Here is a 26,092-nt window from a genome sequence, read left to right as displayed (position 1 = left end):
GAGAGAAAAATCCAGGATGTGTGACAAATTATTTGTTGATTAATTGCCAAGCCATTAGAACATACTGTCCTCAAACTAACGAAATAAAAAATGTTTAGAAAGAAAAATGAGGCCAGCTAATTTCTGTCTGACTTTTCAACAAACATCATTTCTTAACCCTTGGCAAGTAAATTCCCTTTGTGAAGCTTTGAGCTTCTCTGTGCTGAGAAATTAATAATTCATGCTTTTTCCGACTTTTGAATGCTTTGAAATATAGGAAAGGTATTTTCTTCTCATAATGTATTTATTACTCTGTATTATCGACAAGGATCAAGTGGTTTTTTTTTCCAATGAAGGGAGTTCATTTTCACCTTCTGACTGGCTGCGCAGTGGTAAAAAAAAGGTGCAAAAGCATTTTCATAGTCGCTTTAACGATGCCACAGAAAATATGCTTTAGTTTCATTTCCCAAGTATTAGTGGTGAGAACAAGTGAGCCCAACTTTTCAATATTTCCACTGCCTTCACACTGAAAACAAGCCTGGTTTCAAATGTAAGCAGCTGCTTAGTAGGACGTGACACAGGTGAGGTGGTGAAATATAACTCAGGGTTAAATGAATCAGTGACGTTGAAATGCCATACTGCTTTGGAAAGATATCTCTGTCTTACTTGTTTTTCTTTTTTCTCATTTTGCAAGAACTGTCAGACAATAGAAATGAAACTTTCTTATTAGAAAATAATCCCCCCGCTAGTTTTAATGCTTTTCAATAATGACTCAATTTTTTTCATTTTGAATGAGAAATCAGGGTTGTTAGTAGAGACAAAAGCCCTTTCCCTTTGCACCCTCAAATACTGGTAACTGAATCTAGTAGATGTTGCATTACATTTCTAATAATACCATTTTTTTTTTTTTTTATAATAGTAAACCTGGAATTTTGTTTCTCTCCTCAAAAGAATTTCTGTTTAAAAATAAATAAACAAATGAAAGGTGGAAAAACGTTGTCAGTGCACAGGAAGCATATATGCACGGTCACAGCAAAACATTTCCAACAGTACATTTGTGAGTGTGTATTACTGCGGCTCTGCATTAATTCACACCTCACCCTGCTGAGGAATATCATCTAATTTCTGCATACACTCACACCTCGATCGCCCCTCAGCGTCCCTTGTACAGTTTTTGGCTTTATTTTTAGTGTCTGGAGGCTTGCTGACACCAGAATGACTACTCTTGTCAGCATAGGCCAGCTAGACTGGCAGTAGACATGGCATTGATCCCAGACACATCTTGTTATTAATTGCACAATGACTCACTCCTTCCCTTACCTCCTTCATCAACGCTTTCTGTAGCCCCCCTTGGCCAGCCATTTCCTCACACCCCTCTTTCATCACTCAAAGCCTGCTGGCTAGTTCATGGAGGGAGGTGGGGTATTGAGAATCCGCCCTTAGCCAACAGTAAATGTGTTTCTTAGATTGGGTTGTCATCTACCAAGAATAGACCACCTAAGACAAAGATCATAGGCTGTATCCATTGGTTATTTGCAGATTAAACTGACTCAAAGGAGTCTTCTGTTGCATACCTCTGACCTTGCAGTCCACAGAGTCAAACTCATGGCTACAGCCAGCCCCCAAAAACTTCACTAATGAAGGTCAATGATGACGTCTGATATGCTGGAAGGTGTTTGTTTCACAGCCACAGTCGCCACCTAAAACTTAGGTCACCTTTTAAGTGAGAAGCTCACCAGAGATGAGCAAGCCTGAGCAATCCATTTTTTAGTCTTGCAGTCTAAGAAATTAATGTTATAGTAGGTATTATGCCGGGTTCAGCCTATATGATATCAGCCTAGTTATGGCCACAGCACAGGGGCGTCAGTTTGGGTAAAGCGTGAAAAGTGTTGATTATTCAGCAAGACCTGACTGATAGTCAGTCAGTCATTTTGTCTTGTGTAGTGTGTCATAATGGACAAAAAACATTCTTGCATCTGGACACTAGGTTGGTATATGTGTTATGATTGGACATGATGTGATCATGTGACCAGCAACATGTAATTTAAGAAGCTGTTATTGTCTGATGAAGAGCAGGAGTGGTAGATATCATCAGACATTAAAAAAGACTAAATTGGAGTCTTGCAGCATGCATGCTGTTTTTATGGACACTTCAAGATGTCCACTTTTAACTTCTGTGATGTTGACCAAAAGTAGCACAGAGAGATCCACCAGCCATTAAACCATTTATTTATTTTTTCCCAGCTGTGTGTAGCTACACCTGTAAACATCACAAAATGAAAGAGGAAGTGGAATAATGCCAGCTGGCCACTATCACATACACTGTGGCAGTGGTTGCCATTGTCGGTTTACATTCTTTGCTTGGAAATAGCCAGCTCCTCCTTCCTGATGACATCATGCGCAATTTGTAAGAGAGCCAGCATGATCGATAGTGGAGCAGTCTACGGTGTCTCTCGGTCAAACAGATGCAAGACTTTATAATCACCTCAAACAATCACAAATATTGTGTAGTCTGAGCTCGGCATCACATTTGGATCCAGTGGAAATTTGCAAAACTGAACCCTGATTGGCCAGTAAAAGGTCAAAGCAACAGAAGAGCCCTTGCTACCTCTTTTCTAACCCTCTTACCTTCCATAACACCCCCACTCCTCACCTCACACCCTACTCCCTTGGCCTGTGCACGCGAGTGAAGCGCTGCTGAGACTAACATGAGCCCCCTCCTTGGTGTTTGCATGCAGTCATTGCATCCAGCAGATCCTGGAGGCGGTGCTTCACTGCCATCAAATGGGCGTGGTGCACCGGGACCTGAAGGTGAGTAATTAGGATCACCTTGCTGTCCCTTGAGAGTTATATATTCGTGTCGGGGGGGTTGTGGGTGTGTTATTTGTCTGGTCTGGTTTGTCTGATTTATTATTGACAGACTGTCTGTATTATTTGTTGATGTAATGTCGCTTGCAAAGCCTCCTGCCTTCTGATCTAACTGTAAAACATATAGTATTTACTCAGATTTAGGTAAAAGCTTTTGCCCCCAGTCAGCGCTCCAACAGCCCCTTTAGGCTTTGTGGTGATGACTGAGGGACTGTTAAATGCTTTTTCCAGCTTTTGTCTGGCTCTCTTCTGTCGTACGCAGCCTCCAGCTCTCTGCAGTCACCTTCTTGTTGTATAAACATGACTTTCCCTGGTGTAAGAGGATTTTAGACATGCATGCAGGTCACTCCACCTGACCTGCGCCTTCTCTCTGTAACCTTTTTGGAGCAGGAATTTGTCATTTACACAGCTGTCCCATTTTTATTGATGGATCCATCTAAGTTCTACCAAGAGGATACTTAATCTGATCTCTGGTTCATTTACCAGATAGAGATGGATGTGAACTATTGATTATCAGGCACCCTGTGAGGTTTAGATTGACTTAAACGTGACAGCTCATTTTTTGTAAAGGCCCGTTAATTAACTTGTAGTGTTCTGAAGTTTGCCTGTGTTAGCTGACTGCCAGCTAGTTCAGTCCATTTTAGAGCTGGAAACAGTTAATGCATTTTCACATTGTTCTCACTGCTCTCAGGGATTTTTTTTCTTTTCTCAAGATGCCTTTTAGTTTTCCAAAGCAACACCTTAAATATAAACCATGTGTGAATAAGCATCAGAATAGAAACAAGTCTTTTACCTGTTTGTATTTTGCATTTGCATGCCTTTATGTTGCATCTTGTTTTACGTGATGCACCTCTGCTGTCCAGTAGACCTTTATGCAAATGTCAGGCATTCCAGTAAAGGCGTGTTGTGTTTATCAGAACTGTTGTGGCTCATGTCTTTATTTAGCTGACACACCTATCTGGTTTCACACCCGAGCGTTGGAGAGTGTTTCATGCAGTAGGTCATAGTGTGATGGCTGAGGACAGTCTGAGTCACAAGAACCCTCAAATTGGGAAAATGGGATACAGAAAATGTCGGCAACACACTGTGCACTTTCACGTGTGTGCCCCAAAAACCCATATCTATGTACAGACTGTAAAGCAGATGCTATATAGTGTTTTTGACATCTCAGAAATTAAATGTGTACTGATCCCAAGGCTATATGTCTATGTTGCTGGAAACCTCAGCAACAAAAGTAATGAAGGTAACAGGTCTTATAAGATGCATTAATTAAACTGTATCAAACTTAATTACTTGGGTATATAAGACATAACCTTGTTATTTTACTCTTGGATGACTGTTTTTTTATGCTGCTAGTTTTTAAACCATCTATAAGATAAGGGTTTGCGTGTCTAGTGCAAAAAAAATCTGTACATATTAATCTCTTTAAGCATTTATGTCACTGTAAAATGAAATGGGAGCAATTTTCCTTCCACACCAGAGCAACATATTTGAAATGGTGTGCTTTCTTATTAGAGGTCTACATCCGTGCTGCTTTATCTAATGGCAGGAATGCCACAGCATCTCCAGATTCTCTACAGGCAAAGAAATAAAAGGGAGAAGAGAAAGCCTGGAATCATACCATTTAAAACACCCACTCATGACCTGCTCTTCAATACAGATTTTTCTGTCAGCTGTATTCTGTCCTTTTCTGCCCTCCTCAACCAAACCAGTTGCTAGTCATCTGTGTGCTGAGCTGTGTGTAGATGTCCAAGTGTATGTGTGCGCTGAAGAGATGGAAAAGGAAGCTGTGCCTCTGCCAAATGCTGATGGTGATTGCTGCTGTTATGTCTGAACGTTTGGCCTGCTTGTTTTGCATCACATTTATGCACCTTTTTGATGGAAGCGGATGCTTCATCGTGAATTCCGCCCACATCCGTTTTCACGGATTATCTTAGTGCTGCAGTGTTGGCAAGTTCTAACTCCCCATTTACAAAAGAGTAAAGCCTAACGAAGTGGTAGAGCCGGGAGAATGTGATGACACAAGGTAGGCTCAGAGCCTTCGGATTACTGCTTCACTCACTCAGTCGCTCTCTTTTACTTATGGCCTCAAAGACTGTGAAAGAACACTTTCAACAATCTGTGCTTCAAATACACAGTATGCCTCTAAACATATTAGGAGAGGGAACAGATAGAGGAAGGCAGAGGATGTGAAAACGCATGCTGCTGCATTGCAGGGGAGTCAGTGACAGAAATGCAGTCTAAATATATTGTCCTCATTCTCATAAAGTTTAGATTAGTGTTGCTGTCTACTATTTAAGGAAACAACTACAGCGACTAATTGGACGAGCAGAGTAACTTAACAGGTGGAGTTAAACGAACAGAGGGAAGGACTTAACTGTTTCTGTCTCAGATTCAGTGTACAGGTTGGTGCGCAAAGCCTAGTATTATCAAGCCTCTGGTTATCGGCTGAAATAACACAGTATGTCTATGGACGTCAATGGAAAAGTTACTGTATTTCCCACCAGAGTGCTTTATTTGACATTCAAGATTGTCAGTTGCTTTTACGTAGGCACTGATTAAGTGAGATTGAGAGAGATGTAGTGAGTGAAAGTGAAAAAGAACAGGGACCAGTGGGGATTGCAGCCCATTATTAGAGCCCTCCTCTGACAGAGAATAATGAGGCTGACTGTATTATCTGGGCCACAGAGATGGAGACTACAGGGCCACAGCTCATCACATGAGCCTGGGACTAAAAAACACTGAAAACCAACAGAGTCACTACAGAAATGCGGACTAACCTTTATTGTATAATTTCCATGCATGTTGTTGAAATAACATCTGTTTCTGTGTGTGCGTGTGTGTGTGTGGGCGTGCACGCACTGGAAAAAAGTGAGAAACTGTCCAAACTTTTGCATGCATGCTTAGCTATGTGCCTGCAACTCTTTCTCCCTACTAGGACAGTTTATTTGTTTTGTACCCAATCCTCCATTTCAAAGTCTTAATGCCAATGTTGTTGTTTTTTTGTCCTCTTTCCCTCTTCAGCCAGAGAACCTGCTCCTGGCAAGCAAGTGTAAGAATGCTGCAGTGAAACTGGCCGACTTTGGCCTCGCCATTGAGGTGCAGGGGGATCAGCAGGCCTGGTTCGGTGGGTACAGTCACATCTGCATTTTAACCCATAAGCTATTGATGGGCTCACAGTGACCGCAGTGATAGAAACGTAGACTGGTAATGAAAGATAAATTTAGCTTCCAGTTCTGAAAAAGCCACTGAACAGAGGCATTTGCACAAGTCAGTCTGGCAATATCAAGATTAGTAGTGCTGATACACCCGTACTGATCAGTGAGTGTGTCTGTGGCATTTCTCAAGAAAGAGATTAGCCAGTGCTTCACAATCAACTCATCTTAAATCCTCAAGATTTCAGTCCTGTTTGGACCAATAGGTCATATCTTACTGAAGATTATGTTGCTTCCTATATAAGCTGATCCACAGATAGCACCAACACAGTCTATTGCCTTGAGCATGTCAATCAATTGTTTGGGGGGGGGGGTTTTCTGCAGGATTTGCTGGCACACCGGGGTATCTGTCCCCTGAGGTTTTGAGGAAGGAGGCATATGGCAAACCTGTGGACATCTGGGCCTGTGGTGAGTTGTTCAGAGAAATATACACAAGGCACATATGGTATTTCCTAGATGATAAAAACTGAGAAACAAACTGTCTGAAATCCAGTTTCTAACAAAATGTGCATTTTGTGTGTTTGTGTGTGTGTCTGTGTACTTGTTTGTCCATGTGTTTTTGTGTGTGTCTCAGGGGTGATCCTCTACATCCTGCTGGTGGGCTACCCTCCTTTCTGGGACGAGGACCAGCACAAGCTGTACCAGCAGATCAAGGCTGGGGCTTATGATGTGAGTCTCCTCTCCCGCTCTCTCATTTCTCCCTTCCTGCTGTAATGCCCTCCCCTCCCCTCCCACTGCCCTCTTTCCTTTTTGGCTGCTATTACATAACTCAGTCACCTCATTCATATTTCAGGGGGTGCAAGGGAATGAGCCTCACCTTAGAACACATGGCATGGAGATCAGATTGAGCTCCATGTCAGACAGAGATAGTGAGAGAGAGAGAGAGAGAGAGTCTTCCTGAGTCTGGCAGTGATTCTGGGCTCATAGGACACAGTGTTTATGCCTAAACACAACGGGACCTGATGGGTTGAGAATTTCTTAACAAATTGCTTGGGGCTGTGTTGGACTGGCCTTTTGGTATCGTTAAACAACACATCCGCAGGGAGCCTGAGTGGCTGTAATGTTGGATGGACATCTACTGGCAACATCCTGAGGTCATGTGTGGTCAGGGAGCTGGGTTGTTTGTTAGTCCCTCTGTGTTTCTCTGCTCTGCAGATTTCCAACAAAGACATGTAAGCTATAAGTAAAGCTGCTATTTTAACACATCGGGGTGTGTTACATACAAAGTTGCATTTCAGAATTGTAATATATTCTAGATGCACTGCAAGGAGGGTAAGCCACAGAAGTTTCATTGCTGAACAGTCTGGATGTTCACAGTGCTGTGTTGAAGTATTTTAGTGGAAGGTTGACTGGAACAGAAAAGTTTGGATAGGAAAAGGTGCACAAGGATGACCGTAGCCTTGAGGATTTTCACGTAAAGTCAATTCCTCGAAAAAAGAGCTACAGCGGTCACATTTCTTATATCAAGTCTCTTCTGAACCAGAAGTATCTTACCTGGGTTAAAGAGAAGAAGAACCGGGCTGTTGCTCAGTCGTCTAAAGTCCTAATTTCAGATAAAAGTAAATTTTGCATTTTGTTTGAAAATCTTCCATCTGCTGACAAGCTTCATGGAGATGCTGGTTTTCTTATTCAGCAGGACCTGGCACCCCCCCTCAGTCCCAAAAGTATTAACATGACCAAGTTGTTACTGTGTTCAACTGGCCAGCCAACTGGTCTGACCTGAACCCCACAGAGAATCTCTGAAGATGAGGGGAAGGCTGCGATCAAAGCAGCCTTAGTAGTGCCACAGCCTGATTGCTTACATGCCTCGCCGCTTTTATTTATGGTAAAGGAGCTTGAACAAAGTCTTGAGTATATCAGTTAACTAATTACATTGGACATTTTTGATTTTTTTTTTTTTTTATCTTAATGAAATGTTTACTGGTGTTTACTGTGCTTTATTTTTTTTATCTATTTTTATTTATTTACTTTTATTTACTTTTACTTATTTGTTTGTTTTACTGGTTTTCTATTATTCACGACCTATAAACTGTAACCATCAGAATGGAAACAAAGAAGGGTTTAAATATTTCACTTTTTTATTGAGTGTCGTATTTATGGAAATGAGGGTTTTTTTTTATTTAATAATGAAGAAACTGCACTTTTTCAGTATATTCAAATTTTTGAGCTACACATCTAAGCAGTACAGCAAACACACGTTCACTCTGTCAAACGAGAGAACGAACGTTGGTTCATCTACATGCATTAAATTTTGTAGTCACACTGTAAAAAAGCATGCCTGAAAATTAGAAGATTTGTACATGGTACAGGTGTAATACTTACAGAGACATAACATCAAAGAAAATAACTACATAAAGTCATGATAAAAGGCCAAGGCATAGTTAGATTTGCTATTTAAAATCTACTGACTGCAGCATAGATTTAGGAAGGATGTAAGATTGCCATAAACAGCTGGAAATGAGAAGGTAGTCAGAACCACTAAATGTTTAAAGAAGATGAGCCTGAGCTGAGGAGAGCAGCAGAAAGACAGCTTAGAACAGAGCAGGCATCAGTAACGGCACTTATTAAGACAGAAAGGGGAAGAAAAGAAGAAGCTGGGGTAGAGGTGGGTTGCAAAGCAGCCTACAGTGCTAAGGATATGGTAACTTAGAGAGCCAATTGGATAAATAGAGATAAACACAGATATGTGTTAATTTTCAGATGGTGATTATGAAGGATAATTTTGCTCCCCTTATGTGAGGTGTTTAGATGAAGATAGGCAGCAGGTGTAATATGAAAATATGTTTTAATCCATTTAAAGACTATCTAAGGACATTCTATATCCTCTCTGTGAATGTGAGATTTATGTTTTCTCTGCCTCTAGTTCCCATCCCCAGAGTGGGACACAGTCACCCCAGAGGCCAAAAACCTGATCAACCAGATGCTGACGATCAACCCAGCCAAGAGGATCACTGCTCAAGAGGCCCTCAAGCACCCATGGGTCTGCGTAAGTGTCCTCTGCTTGATAGACAAGCTGACAAAAGTTATTTGTACACATCTGGAGTACACTACTGGGTGCCTTAAATGTAAATCTAAAGAAGGCAGACAATGTTCTTTTTATCTTTTTCTTCTCCCTAAATATAATTCTGTATTTGTCACCCTCTTCCTCTACCCACCCCACTCCTCTTCTTCCGTCTCTTCTTCCTTTTCTCAGCAACGATCCACAGTGGCATCTATGATGCACAGACAGGAGACCGTGGAGTGCCTGAAGAAATTCAATGCCAGGAGGAAACTCAAGGTCTGTTCGCATACTCACCCTATTACACTTCTTCCCCTTCTGCTCTAATAAGCTCTCAGTCCTTCTGCTGCTGTCCTCACTCACTTTTATTACCCCATTACTTTAGGGTTCACCAAAGTGATTCAAGAAAACATAAGTGGGTTTAATTGGCCTGCAGTATAAAATATAGCATTTGCTTCATCTATATGATATTTACATATGCAAAGTCATTTCAAATTTAGATTCAGTGTTATGCATGGTTTCCCTTTTACACTGATTTATTGCTTAGATTTTGTGTGGACGTAACAGCTTAGCCATTGGAGCATGACACTGTTACCCTGCTGCTTTTGGCCACTCTTGGCATGGCTTAAATACCAGCACATGGCAAGCTGAAGTGCAGGTGGCTGCAGGCAAATGTTGCACCATTCAACTAACATGCCAACAGCGTCAAACAATTGTCTCAGGCTTTTCACATTTAAAGTCAAGTGGCAAGGTTAGATGTTTTGCTACATAGTGAACAGAAACTGCAAAACACAACAAAAAATATAAGAAAATCAAAGCATGCACAGTATGAAAAGAGGACAAAATGTACAGACAATCAATCTGTGATTTAGTGCATTTAAATAAAAACGAACACAATAACAAATTTTAATTGAATAAATCCAATTCCAGGTTTATGCTAAAATTTAGCATACTATGATTAACTTATGGTCTTCTGGATACTTCCTAAAGCAGGGACATGTTTTATGTGTTAGTGGTCAATAGAAAAAATCTACAATAACCTTTCTGCACACTTAATTTTTGCCGTCTCAAGTCAAACCAATCTACTGTTTTTAGCTTTTAGAAACTCTAGTCCATGACAGGAGGCCAATTGCAAAGAGTTGATATCCAGATTTAACAAGTCCACACAGGAAATAAGAAGGGAGGCCCAAAGCTGATGCATTTCAAGCTGAGAGAGTGGGTTTTAAATTGTGTGTCGAGCCAAAATTCAAAATTGACTTCTTTTTAGTGTGCATTGTCTGGTGAGGGGCTAAAAAACTGAGAGTGAGAGAGTGGAGAGCATCAAGAGGAGGGCTGTTTATTTTCAAGCTTTTTTGTGTGTACTTTGTTTTTTAAGTCTTTTTTTTCTAGATTTTACTCTAGTGTAGCTTTAATTTTTTGTAATATGTTGCATAAAATCATTTAGAGATGCAAAAATCTCCTAGACATTTACTGCCTGTTCTTTTCTCTTTAATTCTGAATTTGAGCTGGATGTTTCAGATGTGGACTTCATATCTATTTCTGACCTTTTAGACATTTGTTACTGCCACTCTATTCGCTCTGATTACAGGGAGCGAGAGATGTGTCATGTGTTATCTATTCTGATATTAGGCATATCATCATCCCATCGTCTGTTTGAAATTCCAAACCATTTTTGAAAAGTTTTCGCCTCCAGTTTGAGATGATTTCTCCAGAGAAAAAAAAGTGCTAAGACGAGCTGCTTTCCTCATTGTTCTTTGTTTTTTCTCTCTTCTGTTTTTTTGCTTGTCCTTTGTCTCCTGTCTTTGTATCTCACACATTTTTGTTTGACTAGGACAATACTGCAGAACATTTTCGTGTGCCAGGCTATTATACGGACTCACTTTGCAGTCATGCTGCATTTTATCAAGTAGTTTTTTTGCTGTTGATTTTCATAGCCTGGCCTTGTTGTCAGCGCTTTAGATGTGAGTAGGTCTGAGTGGGTTACATGTGCAGCTTGGTATTCTTTGTTATTGTGGAGGAAAGTTTTTTTTTTTTTTTTTCTCTCTCTATAATTTGAATCTTAATTTGGGGTTATATCTTTATTGGTGATGAATTACTGTGTGTATTTTACACTCCACATTTAAGAAATCATTTATAAATCAAACACGAATAGTGGCCTCTTTCAATTGACTTTTACCCCTCAGCTGTAAAAGACTAATGGGGTATTATTGTCACCCTGCTGGGCGGGTGGTGTAGACACCTAATTTTGAGAGACAGGAGGCTGAGGGGTAGCACTGAAAGCTTCCAGTGTGACTTTCACCTGCTGCAAATCAGGATTGTTCCAAATGAAGACAGTTTTATTGATTCAAGCGGCAAATATAACACTTTAATCACCTGAATGTTGGTTAAATGATGGCTGTGACCAATCAATTGCTAGCAGAAGAGGGGAAAAATGGGTTTTAATTTCCATAAAAATACCAAAATCATTAAGTTTATGTCCTTTTGTTTTCTTCTCAGGGGGCCATTCTTACTACCATGCTGGTTTCTCGAAATTTCTCCGGTAAGTGCTTCTTGAATCCTCCATTTTTGTAAACCTACCATTCATATCTGTGAACCAACACCTGCCGGTATTAAAATTACTCCACCTAAGAACTTGACTTATCCTGTGTATTCACTATTGATCTCTGGTGCCTACCACCACACATCTTTTCAGCCACAAACAAATTACTGTGTTTCCCACAGAATTACATTCTGTCTGTGAAAATATAGCCAGAGGATGGGGTGGGGGATCTGGTTAGGGTATGTAAGAAAAAGTAGGCCGTCCTAAAGTCTCTGTTTCAGATGCAAAGCTATTGTAGTAGAGCCTAGGAAGAAAATTGATTGGCAAAAAAAAACCCCTGTAAATTATGCTCTATATACAGTTTGTGACAATTAAATAAAGGACCGATAATTGGCTCGGTCTCCAGTAAATCACTCATTAAGTAGACTAACTCCACCTTAAACTGTATTTGGCGAGCGTAGCTGTAGTTTTGCTCTGCAGCACTGATGAACTGCAATGTAGTGGCACGTGAACTACTCTACTCACTTTGGGTTCTGGTTAGAGTGACCCTACATTAACAGCAGATCCCTGGAGTGGATATATGTCGGTGGAGTTGGAGTGTGTGTGGAGAAAAACCTCTGAAGAGGTAGCTTAACAATATCAAGGGCTGTCACATCAGTGACCTGGTCAGCCTGCCGGTATGGAAATATGAGACAGGCTAAAGCCATTAGTATCTGGTTAGCAATGACAAAACTTTTAAACTGTGAAAGGAAGTGTGAAAAGATTGTCCACTAGTAAATTGGCAGCTGGTGTCATTCTCCCGGACAGGTGAAAAAGAAAACACATTGCTAGTTGTTATTTTATGTCAGTGCAGCCCACTCGAGTAAGGTATTTCTGTGGGAAACTCAGTTTTTATTTCTTACAGTGAGAAAAGCAAAGCAGGTAAAATGAGGCTTTTGATGTTTAAAAAAATGGTGGCATGCACCTGGTAAGCACAGGTAAATGTAAATATTTAATGACAGACTCATTTGTCTCTTTTTCAAGAGTTATATTTTACATAAAGATTAAAGAGCATGCTTTCAGATTCACATTTCCATTTCATTTCGATGCAGCTTCAGTGTTTCCCTTGGTTTTCTTGTGTATGTAGCTGTTAACATGTAATGCAGGATGTTTTTATGAAAAGAGCTGTTTTTATGTGATATTTTTCCAATAATTTCACATTTTAAAACCACATTTAGTCTAATAACAACAGCTGCAAATTGTTTCTTCGCTGCTCTCACGTCCCGATGTCCTGAGAATATTTTCACACTCTGTAAATATGAGGTACAACACCTAAGACCATTTCAACCTGACATTACATTAACATTTAATGACAGTTTTTCAGCTACAGGAAGTGAATCACCCACAGCAGAATCTTAAAGTACAGCAACAATAGTTGGAAAATGATTCAGTCATTCTGTGTGTGTCTTTTGCACCACGCTGAACTGGAACAACAAAATGTGGGGAAACACTGAATTGATCCGCAAGCTGTTGATGTCTGTGTACTTGTCTTTGTATTTGTTTATATCTCTGTAATAATAACTTTATTGAAGTTTTACATGATCTTGAATCTGTGCTTTAATTCAAGCAACATGGTGTACTTTAGCACTCCCTCTTCCCCTCCCAAACTTTGGGAAATTAATTTTTCAAACTGAGAATTTTTTTTTTTACCTACGATGTATTAAATGCAGTAGATGGTTAAATAGGAACTTACTAGGTTGATTTTTATTGGCACTGTTGTGGTCTATGAAACGGGAGCTCATCTACTGTACAATGACAAAATATTTTGTCATTTACTGTGTATGAACGTTCTAGTGCTTTAATGCATTCAGGGTAATCGCTTTGGAAGAATTATACCCACGGAGTCTTCATTCTTGTACAAATGTGTATTTTGCATATATAAATGTGTGTATACGTCTGTCTATAAGCATGCTGCTTTAGTAAACATGACTCACAGCAGCTGATTTAACACTGCAAGCATCGGCATGGGAAGCAGTCTGAATATCCACTAAACAATCAGTCAATTCTTAAATCCCCCCACACATACACACATTGACCCAGGTGTGTGGCCTGCCTGTGCGACCGCTCTCAGAGACCTTTTTTCCTACCATTTTTCCTCTTGTGAGAAAGCAGTACTCAAATATAAGAGTAGGTCAGCAGGTGAATGAGTCAGAGAGAAAATGAGACAGAGTTAAAAAAGTAAAAAGTCAGAGATAGGCTTTCAGAGAAAGATAGCTGTGGCACATTACATCAAGGCAGGATCCAACGTCAGTGCTTTATGCAATGGCTTGCTGTATTTTCAGCATATATTATGAATCATGTGTTACACAAATCAGTTTCAGTGTCTGTGCTGGTACAGAGGTGGTTCTATTTCTCATCACATTTCAATGTGTAACGTACCAAATAAAGATGCTGTCAGGAAAAGATGATGTTTTTTAGTTTAGTTTTAAAAGCACAGACGCTACAAATCTAACACAAACTAACTGCGGCTTGATTCTGCATCATCATTGCCATCATCATCCTAACATTAACACTCTTCTCAGGTATTCTTTGAGACAAATGGCAAGATTTAAAGTGTCCCACATGGAAGTAAAGATTTGTGTCACTGCCTGATGTTTTTCTGTGGATTCTTCTGTCAAAGCAGCGACTCCGTTTATAAAAATGCTTTCAGTGGTCTGTGTATATAAATTAATCCTCCTTCTAAACTAATGAGCCCCCGTGTGTCTCCGCCCCTTTTGTTCCTCACCTGTTATTTCCTTCCCCCACCCTACCTGCCTACCTCCTGTTGTATCCGACTCCTCGTCAATCACCTTCTTACTAAATATCACTCCACCCTTTCTCCATCTTTACCCCTTGTTCCTCTTTCACCCTTTTCTCACATCCCTTTCCTCCTGGCTTTGTAACTCTTTCTTCACGTGTGACTGGGTATTTGACTCTTAACAGTGGGCAGCAGGCAGACCACCGCTCCAGCCTCTGTCACTGCAGCTGCAGCAGCTGTGGCTGCAGCCGCCGGCACCACAGCAGGGCTGGTGGAACAAGGTATCACGGTGGCTCACCCAGGGCATGCCACCCCTCCCACCCTGCCCCTTGTCTGCACCTGTCTTTGACTCTTTGAACTTCTTCTTCTTCTGTTTTCCCTTTACTCAATCTTCTCTGCTACCCCTCCCTCCTTTCCGAGCATGGGAGTTCAGAGCATGATGGCTGACAACATTGCTAACTACACCTCCCCTCATCTCAACAGCTGCAGTATTAGCTATGCTTCCAGCTAACTATTACCGTGTTTTACATACGACAAATGAAAGAAATTTAAGCTTTTTCCTTTTCACATCTATTATGTTAATAATTTTTAATGTGAAAGAGTTTTGCTTCTAAAACATGTCTTTAAAATACTCATTTAGTTTCTTTTTGATAACCTGTTATTGGACATTTATACAAATTAATGACTATTTAATAGATTTTTAATTACAGATACAATATTTGCATATTCTATTTTCAAAAGATTGCAGTACATTTAAAAAATCCTGTCACTTTAAAAATAAGCTGAAGAAGCTGTATAGCAATAATGATATATTTTTACACATAACAATATATTCTTATAAAAATGACTGGAATTTTACAAACTTTAGTAGCACTGACAACACCAAATGTTTCCATATGACACCAAACGTGACATTTTTAAAACCAATTTACAGTCAATGTGCACTATATGCTTTTTTCCCCCAATGTAAAAGAAAGATACCCAACTTTTAATTTAAGCTAAATTAATTAATAAAACAAGGATTTTTACTTACATACAATGTTAAGATTTTTAGTTATAAAAGTTTAATTGGCGAGCGCTTGAGATGCCCCATATCCTTTTCTAGAGGATCCTGAAACACATAACATAGGATCATATTAATACATATTTAAAAATATCATTAGAAATGCACTGACACAAGAACAACTAGCAGAGTAATATTAAAACAAACACATACGTTCTCTCCCACTATACAAACCCACACCTTCTGTGTCTGCTGGTAGTGAAAACGCGTAAGAAATAAAATAAATAGTCCAACATTATGACTAACTCTGTCTACTCCAAGTATGTTAAAAAGAATGAATATAAGGCCTATTTAATGTTTTAATGTAAGTTTCTTTTAATGTAACTGGGAAGTATTAATGGTGATCTGATCTATTGGTTTATACATATGTCTCTTCTTGATGTTAAAAGCACCACTAACTTTAAATTTAATTTGGTAAGAAAGACTGAAAACATTTTTGTTTAATGAGAAAACCAGAAATTAATTTCCGCAAGATAACTAAATATTACAGCTTCCGTCTTTTTCAATCTATGTTTAGGCTTTTAAATTTGAAAAGGACATAAAGAGTGGAAGCCCAGCTACTGCTGTCATTTACTATGTCAGCACATCTCTCATCTCCTGTCTGGGATTTGATAGTTGCTTCAGAGCCCATCACTGCTCTGTCATTACCACACACCCCTGTTCATCGTATTATCTTCATCTCTGCACAGAGTCACCGAGCATGGCCCAAACGCACTGCTGTCCTGTCTCTCAGTTTCTCTTTTTTTCTCCACTCTTTTCCTGCCATCTCAGTTGTGCCATCTCTGTCATCACTCAGTTTTACCCCATTTCCTTTTTCTGTATTCTGGCATTTTTACTTCTCTGGACATTGTTGATTCTTGAGTCATCCAATACTTTTCCACAACTTCACCAGTTTCACTCCCACTTTCCCTGTTTCCTCAAATGTCACATCTTACCTTTCCCCTCACTCCTCACTCTTCTTTCCCTTTCTCTTCTTTTCTCTGTCTGACAATGACACTGGAAAGTTCACCCCTGTAACTTTAAGGATGGAACTGCCTGAGAGCTGTCGGTGAATGCTGCATGGGGCACTGGACTGGTGCATGCGCTGCAACACAAGGGGACTCTGGTGCATGATGAACACTGTAAATGATGCAAGGCTGGGCTTGTTTTCATGAAGTCGAAGCCTTTTAAAGTTGTTGTTGTTGTTTTTTTAAGATAAGTCCCGTATTAGTACTTATTCAGTAATTGTGTTGTGAACTGAGCTGTAGGTTTTACAGTCCAGTTTCGTATGTAGCTGTATTGCTGTAACATGTAGTCATTGGTCGTTGGACCAATGTTTTAATTGTAAATGTTGGAGCCTTGTTGTTTTACTTTTCAGACTGAATGTAAGGCTTTGTTTTAGACAACCAGATCTAATTAAAGTCTGTTAACTTCAGCTTAATTTTTCAGTGGTGAAACTGAAAAGTGCTTTCCAAAAAAAATGCCTATTTGTAGTCCTGTAAACTAACCAATCACATTTGAGCAATATTTAGTTGCCTGTACATAACAGTCCACGTTGAGAGCAAGAAGTATTTTCCAGAATCCAAAAACAAGAAATCTTGAACCATCTACATCTGCCCTATCCAGGTATCCTGACTAAGAAAAACTCCAAAAACTTTACAAGGCTAAGTTCACGGGTTCCCAGATTGCAGTTGGCACATGCATTTCTGGATAGTTTAGACCAGATAGCAGTAATTGTTTGGCCTAACCTTGGCACATGCTTGCATGATGCTTTGGTCTACATGTGGCCTTGACTCAGGCATTAACTTGTGGCTCCTTTAACTCAGTCACAACTCAACCACATATTGGTTTGTTCTCAGGTGTGCTGTGGTATTTTTTTCCCCCACATCAGACCACAGAAGACTCACCATAACCTATTTCAAGCCCACTATGTGGTGAATCAACACAGTGGTCATGTTTTAAGAAGTTATGCAAGGCAAGACAAAAAAAGACTTCATCGTCTGTCTAAACATATTAAGACAAGAAAATGATAAAACTCTGCAATGGCTGTATCAAGTGGTTCAGGTTGACCTAGCTGCCAAACAGCTGCACATCCAGCTGATGCACAACAACCTAAGCAACTCCTATGAGCTTTATATCTTCCCTCCTGACAAATGTAACTTAGCTTGTAGCTTCAGCAACCACTTCAAGAAAAATGTCTATCTTACTTCCTCTTTTATTTAAAAGATGTTAAGTCTGTTAAATTGAAATGTAAGCTTAAAAGCCTCCCTTCACAGACCACAGATCACCTAAATTTTTTACCGTATTGTTCCTTGATGCCATTGTGCATCGGGGAATGCTCATAAGCTTCTTATCACTGTACATTTGCTTAGTAGGGTGCCCGTTTATGAACAGCAAAGAACTTCATGTGACAATCTAGCATTGAGCTAAGGAGACAGAAACAGTGGCTGTGTCCTTGTTTCTATAATCTACTGGGACACCACCGTCCTCTCTGTGTCCCTCAGCCTCCATGAGACTCCGATCAAATATTTATAGTGGACTGCCTCTCCATATCAGCCTCACTTTGCCTCACTGGATTACTAGAGGCCTTGTTCTTTTACACGTATTCATACATTAAAAGTACAAGTAAAATCTACTCAAACTCACTCCAACATCCTGCAGGACAGCAGCGGACAGTCTTTTAATCTGTCCTGGACTGTGTTATATGAAGAAGATATTGAGGGGCTCTTCATTATAGGCATATCTCTCCATTAGCTTATTCCGTTATGTGGGACTTCATGTGAATCAATGCCCATCCCTGCTTTGTTCTTGCAGTGGTCCATCTTGCATGATTTTAATAGAAATTTATTAGTGATGCCTTTGATTTAATCTCTTCCTCCTCTCTCTTCTTGCTTCATGTGTAATTTGTGGCAAGGTAAGGAGCACCCCTTGCTTCTAAACCTTTGGGTTGAACTAAGCTAACGTTGGCTCTTTTCAGATTTCCACAGCTATGCCTGGAACTTAAAGACATTTTTGGAAGATCCAGTTTGACTGAAAAATGTCACTTTGGAAAGCACATTTGAATACCTTCATCACTTCCACTCATGTTCTCCTTACTCTTCCTCTCTGCTCTCATATCCTCTCATTCTCTGCTAAGCCATCAGAGAATACGAGAGAATGAACTTGACACTATTTCTGACCCCATTTCTTCTCCTCAGTAACAACCGGCCTTTGGAAGGAGACTGAGGAAGAACAGCACAACAATTAAACATGCACATTCATGCCTTCCTCACATCCCTCCAGATTACAAAGTGCTTATTTATCACTTCCTATTGCTCCCTTTTTGGCTGCTGAATATGCAAACCTCACTTCAAGCACAATATACTGAATCACTGAGGCAGAAAAGGAAAAAAAAGATGTAGTGTGCACACCCTATCTTCCATGTATTTTTCTCTCTTGATCTTTATCTTAATGGCTATTTCAAATGTGCTCTTATAAGGATACAGTTTAAATTTGGCATGGCCTGCAGTGGTCTTTGAAGTGACCGCTCTCTGTTTGGACTTCTGCTCCCCCAAAGAAATCAGCACACAGTCCGAATTCTCATCGACTTGAAGCTTCTGATCACTCAGTGTAGCTGCTTTGGTACATGTTTTGAAATGGAAGTGGGGAAATCAAACAGGAGGTTGATGTTCAGAGAAAGAGGAATGAGGGAGAGAGGGAAGGAAAGAGGAAAAAGCAAAAAGAAAAGAAAAAACAACCAGACTGCCATAAATAGTGTTTTATGTAACATGGCTGGATACTGATGTGATTGCATCTGATTAGACTTGAAGCTGCACTCAGGCTCTTAGCAAAAAGTCACAGCAAGCATCTATGGAAGTAACACTGAGAGGAATCTGGCTTTTTAACTCCCAGGTGATCACAGCTAGATTATTTACTATAAGATAGGCACACTATGGCAGTGATAATGTAAACATCTTTGTACAAGGTAACCTGTATGAGATCTATGTATAGCACTGACATCTATACTAAAGCAAAACAATATTTTTGAGAATCTTTTTTTTTTTTCAAAAACAACCCAATTTAAGCATGTTTAAATATATTTTATTTGCCTTTTGAGAAGGTAGATTTGTGCCTTCTATATCATGCTCTAGCTATTGTCTTCAGGAGTAATTAAACTAACTGAGTTAAGTGTTCACTTTGGTAAATTAAGACACCGCAGACAGAAAATAATGTTCCTATTGTAAAATAATAATGATGATCAAAATAGGAACTCTAGAAGTCATAACTATGCTCTCCTGAAGTCATTTTTCTATCCTTGTGTTGGTGTTTACAGCTGTAAAATACCAACAAGCAAGAAAGTGCATTTTGGTACCAACTTTAAAGCTGTTGAATTGCACTAATTTGCACGTCCAATCTCATCATCTGGTGTCGTGTTAGTGTTAATCCTCTGTCCACATCCCCACAGATGCAGCCACAGGCTCCACTGACCAGCAAGCCAGAGTCTGGCTCTTACTTTGGAGCCCTCTGGGTGAACATGTAGCTATCTAATGCAATCAGACCACCTTACTTTCTGGGCATTAGCAGTGCAGTCACAGTAAATGCCCTGCGGACTGTCTTCTGTTGACTACACGCACTTTCCACTGTTGTAAAGGATTATGGGTATTATGCTCATCAGTGGACTTTTTCTATAGTATCGTTCTTTCTTTCCTGCTTTCCTCCCTCACCCCCTCGTTCATTACCCCTCATTAGAGAGCAGACTGAACACTAATCCTCCTTTGGGCCTCTGTGGAGTTCTTTAAGGCAGGGCTTATTGTTGGGTTTATGGCTGCCGTGTGAGGCAGCCATCTTTACTTTGACTTCCTCATGGCTTCAGGGAGACTTTAGCCTGAGAATTCATGTGAAACAATGCAAATGGAGAGTATTTTTATTTCACTGACAACAGCGTCTTTGTGCCAACTATTCTTAAGACAAACTGATGTGAAAATTCCATATTCGGAAAATTTCTAGTCTGTCTGCTTGTAGCCTGTTTGAGTGGCTCGGGGACTACAGCGGGCTGGCTTATAATTGAAAGGTTGGTAGTTCAATTCCCTGGCTCCTCCGCTTTATATGCCAACTTCTCTTTGGGAGCAATACTGTTCCCAAGGAGACAGTGAGATTTGTGTGGCTGTTTAAAAGCATAGAACTACAGCTACAGCCGCCTGGTTCAACTCAGCTGTTCATCGAAGCGGTCACACCCCAACCCTGAAGCCTTAACAAATGAATGAGTAAAAACAAAACCCAAAAACCTCCCATCAAACAGTTGCTGTCAAGGGGGAAACTATACATAAAGCCCCAAACTGTTTTTTTACCAGGCTGTAAGCACATTGTTGACTAATATAATGGTGGGCATTTAACATAAGAGTCAGTGGGGATTGACTGGTATTTAAAGCCAGCCTCAATGACCATCTTTAAGTACTGGTTTTTCTGCACTGGCTTAACTTTTCACCCTGCCACTTTGCAGTTTGACTACCTTGACATTAGTATTACACATCTTTGAGTTGTTGTACATTTGTAGTTCTATGTAAGCCTTATTAAGAAAGGTTGGTTTTAACTTTACTTTTCAGGCAGTCAAAGAATTCAGTTTTACAGGTAAATCCTGTTATGAAATTGGGGGGGGGGAGATCAAGGCAAGTTGTTTGACTAATAGATGAATCAATATACTCATACTGTATCCATCTGTAGACTCTAGTAAATTCAGGAGGTTGTAGTTGTTTAGCTTTGAGTCATTTTGTAAAAACACTTTTTTTTTTAAGTTCAGTGTGCAAAAGGTTCCCTTTCTCTTTCAGCCTCAGGCAACCTTTACTTATCATTACTCAAAATAGACTATTACTACTAAGGTCAGTAAAGAACATTATTTCAGTCAAATCCAGATTATCTCTGAAGGCTTCAATGTAGGTTAAGGTTGTAGCTCATACCAAGACTCACTGAGAAACATGGAGTTGCTATTGCTCAGCTACACCTTTAACTGGTTGTTTTTCCCTGTTTGTCATTGCAGCAGCCAAGACTTTGCTCAACAAAAAGGCAGATGTCAAGGTAAGGGGCACACTCTTACTTCTCTACCTATCTCCTTCCTTGACTTTTCCTCCTTCCTTACATTTTCTGGGCTAGAAACTCTGCTTCTTCTTCCTCTTCCCCATTTTTTTTCTGCTCGATTGTTCATTTCTTTCTTAATCTTGCTAGTCTCACTTTTGCCTACAATGTCTTTCTTGTCATGTATGTTCTGTCATTGGATGTTTGTCTAGTGTTACATGTAAAAGTTGTGTTTTTTGGCTTGAGGTGTTGTGTATCAGAATGAGAGCTGCTGGATTTTTAAGTTATTATCTAATTATTTTATTAAAGTGAGTGGCCCATTCTGAATACACATCTGTACACACATCTGGATGTGTGTCTACATGTATGCGAGTCTGTGTGTGCTATGCGTATCAGCCTTCATGCCACTTGCCAGTGCACAAGCCTCGAGTAGCGCATCCTCCTGAAAGGACCTCTTATTTTGATTTAGCATTATTTAGCTCAGTGCCACCTCTCCATCTCCATTATTAAATCTAACCATCTGTCAGCCCTTCACATTTTGTTTTTTCATCACTTCCTCTCTCTCATCCCTCCATTTCTGCCTTTTGCTCCTCTTTCAATGCTTCTTTTTCCTCCTCACCCCATCTGGTCTTTAACCCCACATTCCTGTTCATCCATTTAATGAAGATCTCTCACATCCCACGCTCTCACATGCACACGCTGCAGTAGCACATCCCACACACAGCTATCATGAATGTGTCTGTGTGCGCCACGTACATGCAACGTGCTATTCATGCTTCTCAGCATTATACATTATATTAGGCAAAGGTTTGGGCACGTGGACATGGGTGTGTGTGTGTGTGTGTGTGTGTGTGTGTGTGTGTGTGTGTGTGTGTGTGTGTGTGTGTGTGTGTGAAAACATCCCATTTGTTTATCAGCTTGAAAAGAGACTGAACGTGCAAACGGGGCTGTGAGCATGCCTGCACACAAGTGTGCGTAAGCGTGGGTGTCCATGCGTGTTACACTCATGCGCAGCATCGAGTGTCCATGCGTGTGTGTATGTATGGATTTGGTGTGAGTGTGTGTGCGTGAATGTGTCCCCCCCCCTCCCGTTCCTCCCTGCGCAGTCGGTTCAGCAGGGAATGTGACTCCGGTTCCAGGAATAGCTGCCAGTCTGGACCCTGGAAACTCAGACGACAGAAATAGACGCTTACTTCCACTGCGGCGCACTCATTGCCTAGCAACAGGCTCCCCACACACTCGCCCCAAACCATTTCTAAAGGCGTCTTCTTCATTTGCTGCCGTCCCTGCTTGCCTCCTTTTTCTCCCTCTTCTCTTGTTTCTTCTTATAATCTCCAAATGTCCTTTTGTTCCTTTTGAAACTCTGAGCTCCTCTCATGGTCTTCTCCTCTTCCTGCTTTTTCTCCCGCTGGCTCATTAATGCCTAATGACACCTGACGCTTTTCAGTTGTAGCACCTGTCCAGTGCAAGCAAGCGGTCTCTCTCTGGCACTGGTTGCCCACCACCTTTCACCTCCTTCGACGCCAGCTACTGCTCAGAGGAACCAACATATTCTGCATTTTAAACAGTGTTGTTATATGACACACTGTTTATCCTTATTAAGTTTACACTAGTTATTATATACACAATGTGCAGATTTCTTTAGATTAAAAGCTGCAAAACAGTTTTAGATGAATGTAAAATAACAACATTGAGAACATTTATTTTGGTCTCCGATAAATTATTGATGCATTAATGCAACATGTAACAACAAAATTCAAGCCAGTTGTGATTTTAAATTTAAGATGAAGTCTGGGAAAACACTTACATAATAAATCTTGCAGTTCCTTGTCATGCTATTTTCTTACCGTGCCATCTTCCCTTTCACTGTCCCCGAAGCAATAGGTTGAATTTTTGCCTTCTGACTCTTCCATGAGCTGACTCCTCTTCTAATTTTCTCTCTCTGATGGCCTTCACTTCAACCACTGCTCCTTTCACTTCTTTGAAGGAGCTGCTCCTCCTTTTGCCTTTTCTAAGCTGTATAGGAACTTCTCTTCACTTGCCATCAAAGTGTACAGCTTTTGGTTTATGCTGACAAGTTCTATTTTGCTCTTTGTTTTTTAATTTCATTTTTTTTGACAGTACACTCACTTGTTGTTTTTTTGGTTACTTTATTTTCCTCCCCATCCCTCCTTCTTCTACCATCTGCTCATCCATCAATAAATCCATCCATCAATTGCCTGAGGACAGAAACGCAAGTCCAGCTCTACTGTCCAGTATATGGTGAGCATGCTATTTATGCATTTTGCCATGTCACTTCTTTTTTTGTTCCATCCCTTATGGTCTCCTTTCTTCCTTCTGTGTAATAGATTTGAGACTCCCTTCCTTCACTAACTTATTATTCTGTGGCACAGTGGGTGCCGATTCATAAATCATTTTTATTCAACAGCAGTCAGATGTCATGTAGGCACTTCTTGTTAAAAATGCTCTGGTGTACACGAGGTAATGCATTTTACATGACGGCAACAGCAGCACCTTGTTAGGAACTACAGAGGCTGAGTAGCTTCTGAGCGGCAATAGCTGCCATGTCACATAAAGAAAATGACAGCGTTAGAGCTGGGCGATATGAGATTTTTTCATATCACGATATGTTTTTTTCATTTCAGGCGATAACGATATCTATCACGATATAAGCCAAATAACTATATTTGTAAGATTTAAATGTGCCGTTGCTCACAAGTAAAATGTGAAATAATCAGCAGCTTGTTTTTAAATATTTATTTCCCATAATAAGTTCAACAGGGTAGATGTACTTAAGGAACATGAGACTTTTTCAGATAAATAAAGGCAAATATTGCAAACTACACAAAAGGCAGCCGCTAAAGCGTTTAAGTTTCAAAATAGAACAAATGAAACAGACTAAATTGTCAATTCCACTTAGAAACAAAGTATTAATTCTAAAAATAAATCTTAGTTTGTTTTACAGAAGAACAGACAAAACTGACTAACTTTTGTCAATATCAAATAAACAGAACTAAAAGGAAATTCTCAATCTCTCCTTGTTGTATAGCTGAGCTTTTCAAACAGTTTTAACAGTTACTTTAGTCTGACAAAAGCCGAATGACGAATTAGCGCTTCCAGTCAGAGACCGAGGCTACGTCCACACGTACACGGGTATTTTTGAAAACGGAGATTTTCCGTTTTCGTTTTAAAAAATAATCCCGTCCACACATAAAGGTAGAAATGAAGGAAAACGCTGCTATGAACATGCCAAAGCAGCAGGTGGCGCTAGATTCCTAACCGTGCAGAAATGTTGGCCAATCAGAAGTCTAGAAGCCTCGGTGGGAAAAAGTAAACAAAGCTGGGGCATAGAAGCAGAACCGAGTCGTATGTGTGGACCGACAGTAACTGTGTGTATATGTAAGCATTTAAACACTGCAGAGAGTAGAATTAACAGTAACAGTATTGTAGAAATTCATTTCACCGAAACAATAACGTGGCGCACAGTGTGACGCATGCACCAGTTTATTGTATTTCCAGACTTGCTTTCGGCACAATTTACAGTGCACGCTACTCTGTTTTTTGTCAGACTTGAAATAGCCGAAATACCTTCACACTACGGAACTTCTATGGCTCTTCCGTTCGACAATCTCTCCGGCATTGGAACCATCATCTGTTTTCTCTAGTCGGCACACTCATTTCCTCCATTATGCGCTGGCTCCATTACCCGCTGGCTGCTTCCCAAACAAACACACGTGCGGCTTGGCACTTGTGCTGTACGTAACAAGTCACGCGACGTGAAGCTGCGGCTGTGATTGGTTCGGCTCTGCGCTACTTAATTTGGATCGCCGACCTTTTTTTTTTTTTTTTTTTTTTTAAAGAGGACAAGAGCGGCGAGGTCTATCGCGATAGCTTAATTTCTCTATCGAGTAAAAGTTATATCGCGATAGATATCGTTATCGTTCTATCGCCCAGCTCTAGACAGTGTATACAGAAAGTTATATTTCATTGACAGAAAAAACCAGGCACAAGTCACAGCAATGGTCTCGCTTGATTGACAGGCCGGGATGATCGTTGCAAAGTACGGCGTCACGAGAATACTCTGAAAACGTAATGGAAGCAGGGTGTTTTAGTTCCATCAGAGTTACTCCAGGGATGTTGCTCCAGATCTGTCAGGCACACACTTTTAGAACGGAGCCAGTACTTGTAGTTTTGAGACAGAGCCCTTGAGTTTAACAAGGTGCATACTTCAAACAAGAGTAAAAGTATAATTATTTAATCCTCCACCTCTAAGAACGCTATAGTTTTCACCTACTACGCTGAATCTGTAACCTATGCTGACCATTCACAGAGCAGATGCTGCAGCAGCCGGGCAGTAGGGCTGGGCCATATTATACCGTTCACGGTAATACCGGTATAATGTTAGGCAACGATAGGAAAATGAAATATCGCGATAGAATGGGAGTAAAACGCGCATGCGCGGTGCCTTTGTTTTCATACGCACATGGCCGATTGTTGAGTGAAACAGATGAACCAGAATTGGTTTGTAAAAACGGTGCAACTTCCGTGATGTGGAACTGGTTTGGTGTTTGTCTGTCAGATACACAACAAAGCACATTTTTTGCAGAACATGCAAGCGGCCGTTGTT

The 26,092-nt window shown here is 40.3% G+C and overlaps 1 protein-coding gene across 15 annotated transcripts in view; it reads left to right on the top strand.

Moving 5' to 3' along the window:
* camk2b1 (calcium/calmodulin-dependent protein kinase (CaM kinase) II beta 1) overlaps positions 1–26,092 on the top strand; it is an 82,212-nt gene that overhangs the window by 30,328 nt on the left and 25,792 nt on the right. For 8 of the 15 annotated variants that reach the window (XM_080895097.1, XM_080895103.1, XM_080895095.1 and 5 more), the window contains exons 7-13: positions 5,872–5,974; positions 6,387–6,470; positions 6,637–6,731; positions 8,926–9,048; positions 9,256–9,339; positions 11,557–11,599; positions 21,431–21,468. In XM_080895097.1, coding sequence (XP_080751223.1) covers positions 5,872–5,974; positions 6,387–6,470; positions 6,637–6,731; positions 8,926–9,048; positions 9,256–9,339; positions 11,557–11,599; positions 21,431–21,468 — 570 coding nt within the window. Of the gene's footprint in view, positions 1–5,871; positions 5,975–6,386; positions 6,471–6,636; positions 6,732–8,925; positions 9,049–9,255; positions 9,340–11,556; positions 11,600–21,430; positions 21,469–23,694; positions 23,728–26,092 lie in introns of all 15 variants that reach the window. The other 7 variants (XM_080895096.1, XM_080895102.1, XM_080895093.1 and 4 more) reach the window with 1 other exon arrangement.

This window comes from Rhamphochromis sp. 'chilingali' (genome assembly GCF_963969265.1).
Source record: "Rhamphochromis sp. 'chilingali' genome assembly, chromosome: 10".
Classification (NCBI taxonomy): Eukaryota; Metazoa; Chordata; class Actinopteri; order Cichliformes; family Cichlidae; genus Rhamphochromis; species Rhamphochromis sp. 'chilingali'.
The sequence above is the reverse complement of the archived record's forward strand: the minus strand, read 5'-3'. Positions and strand labels throughout refer to the sequence as shown.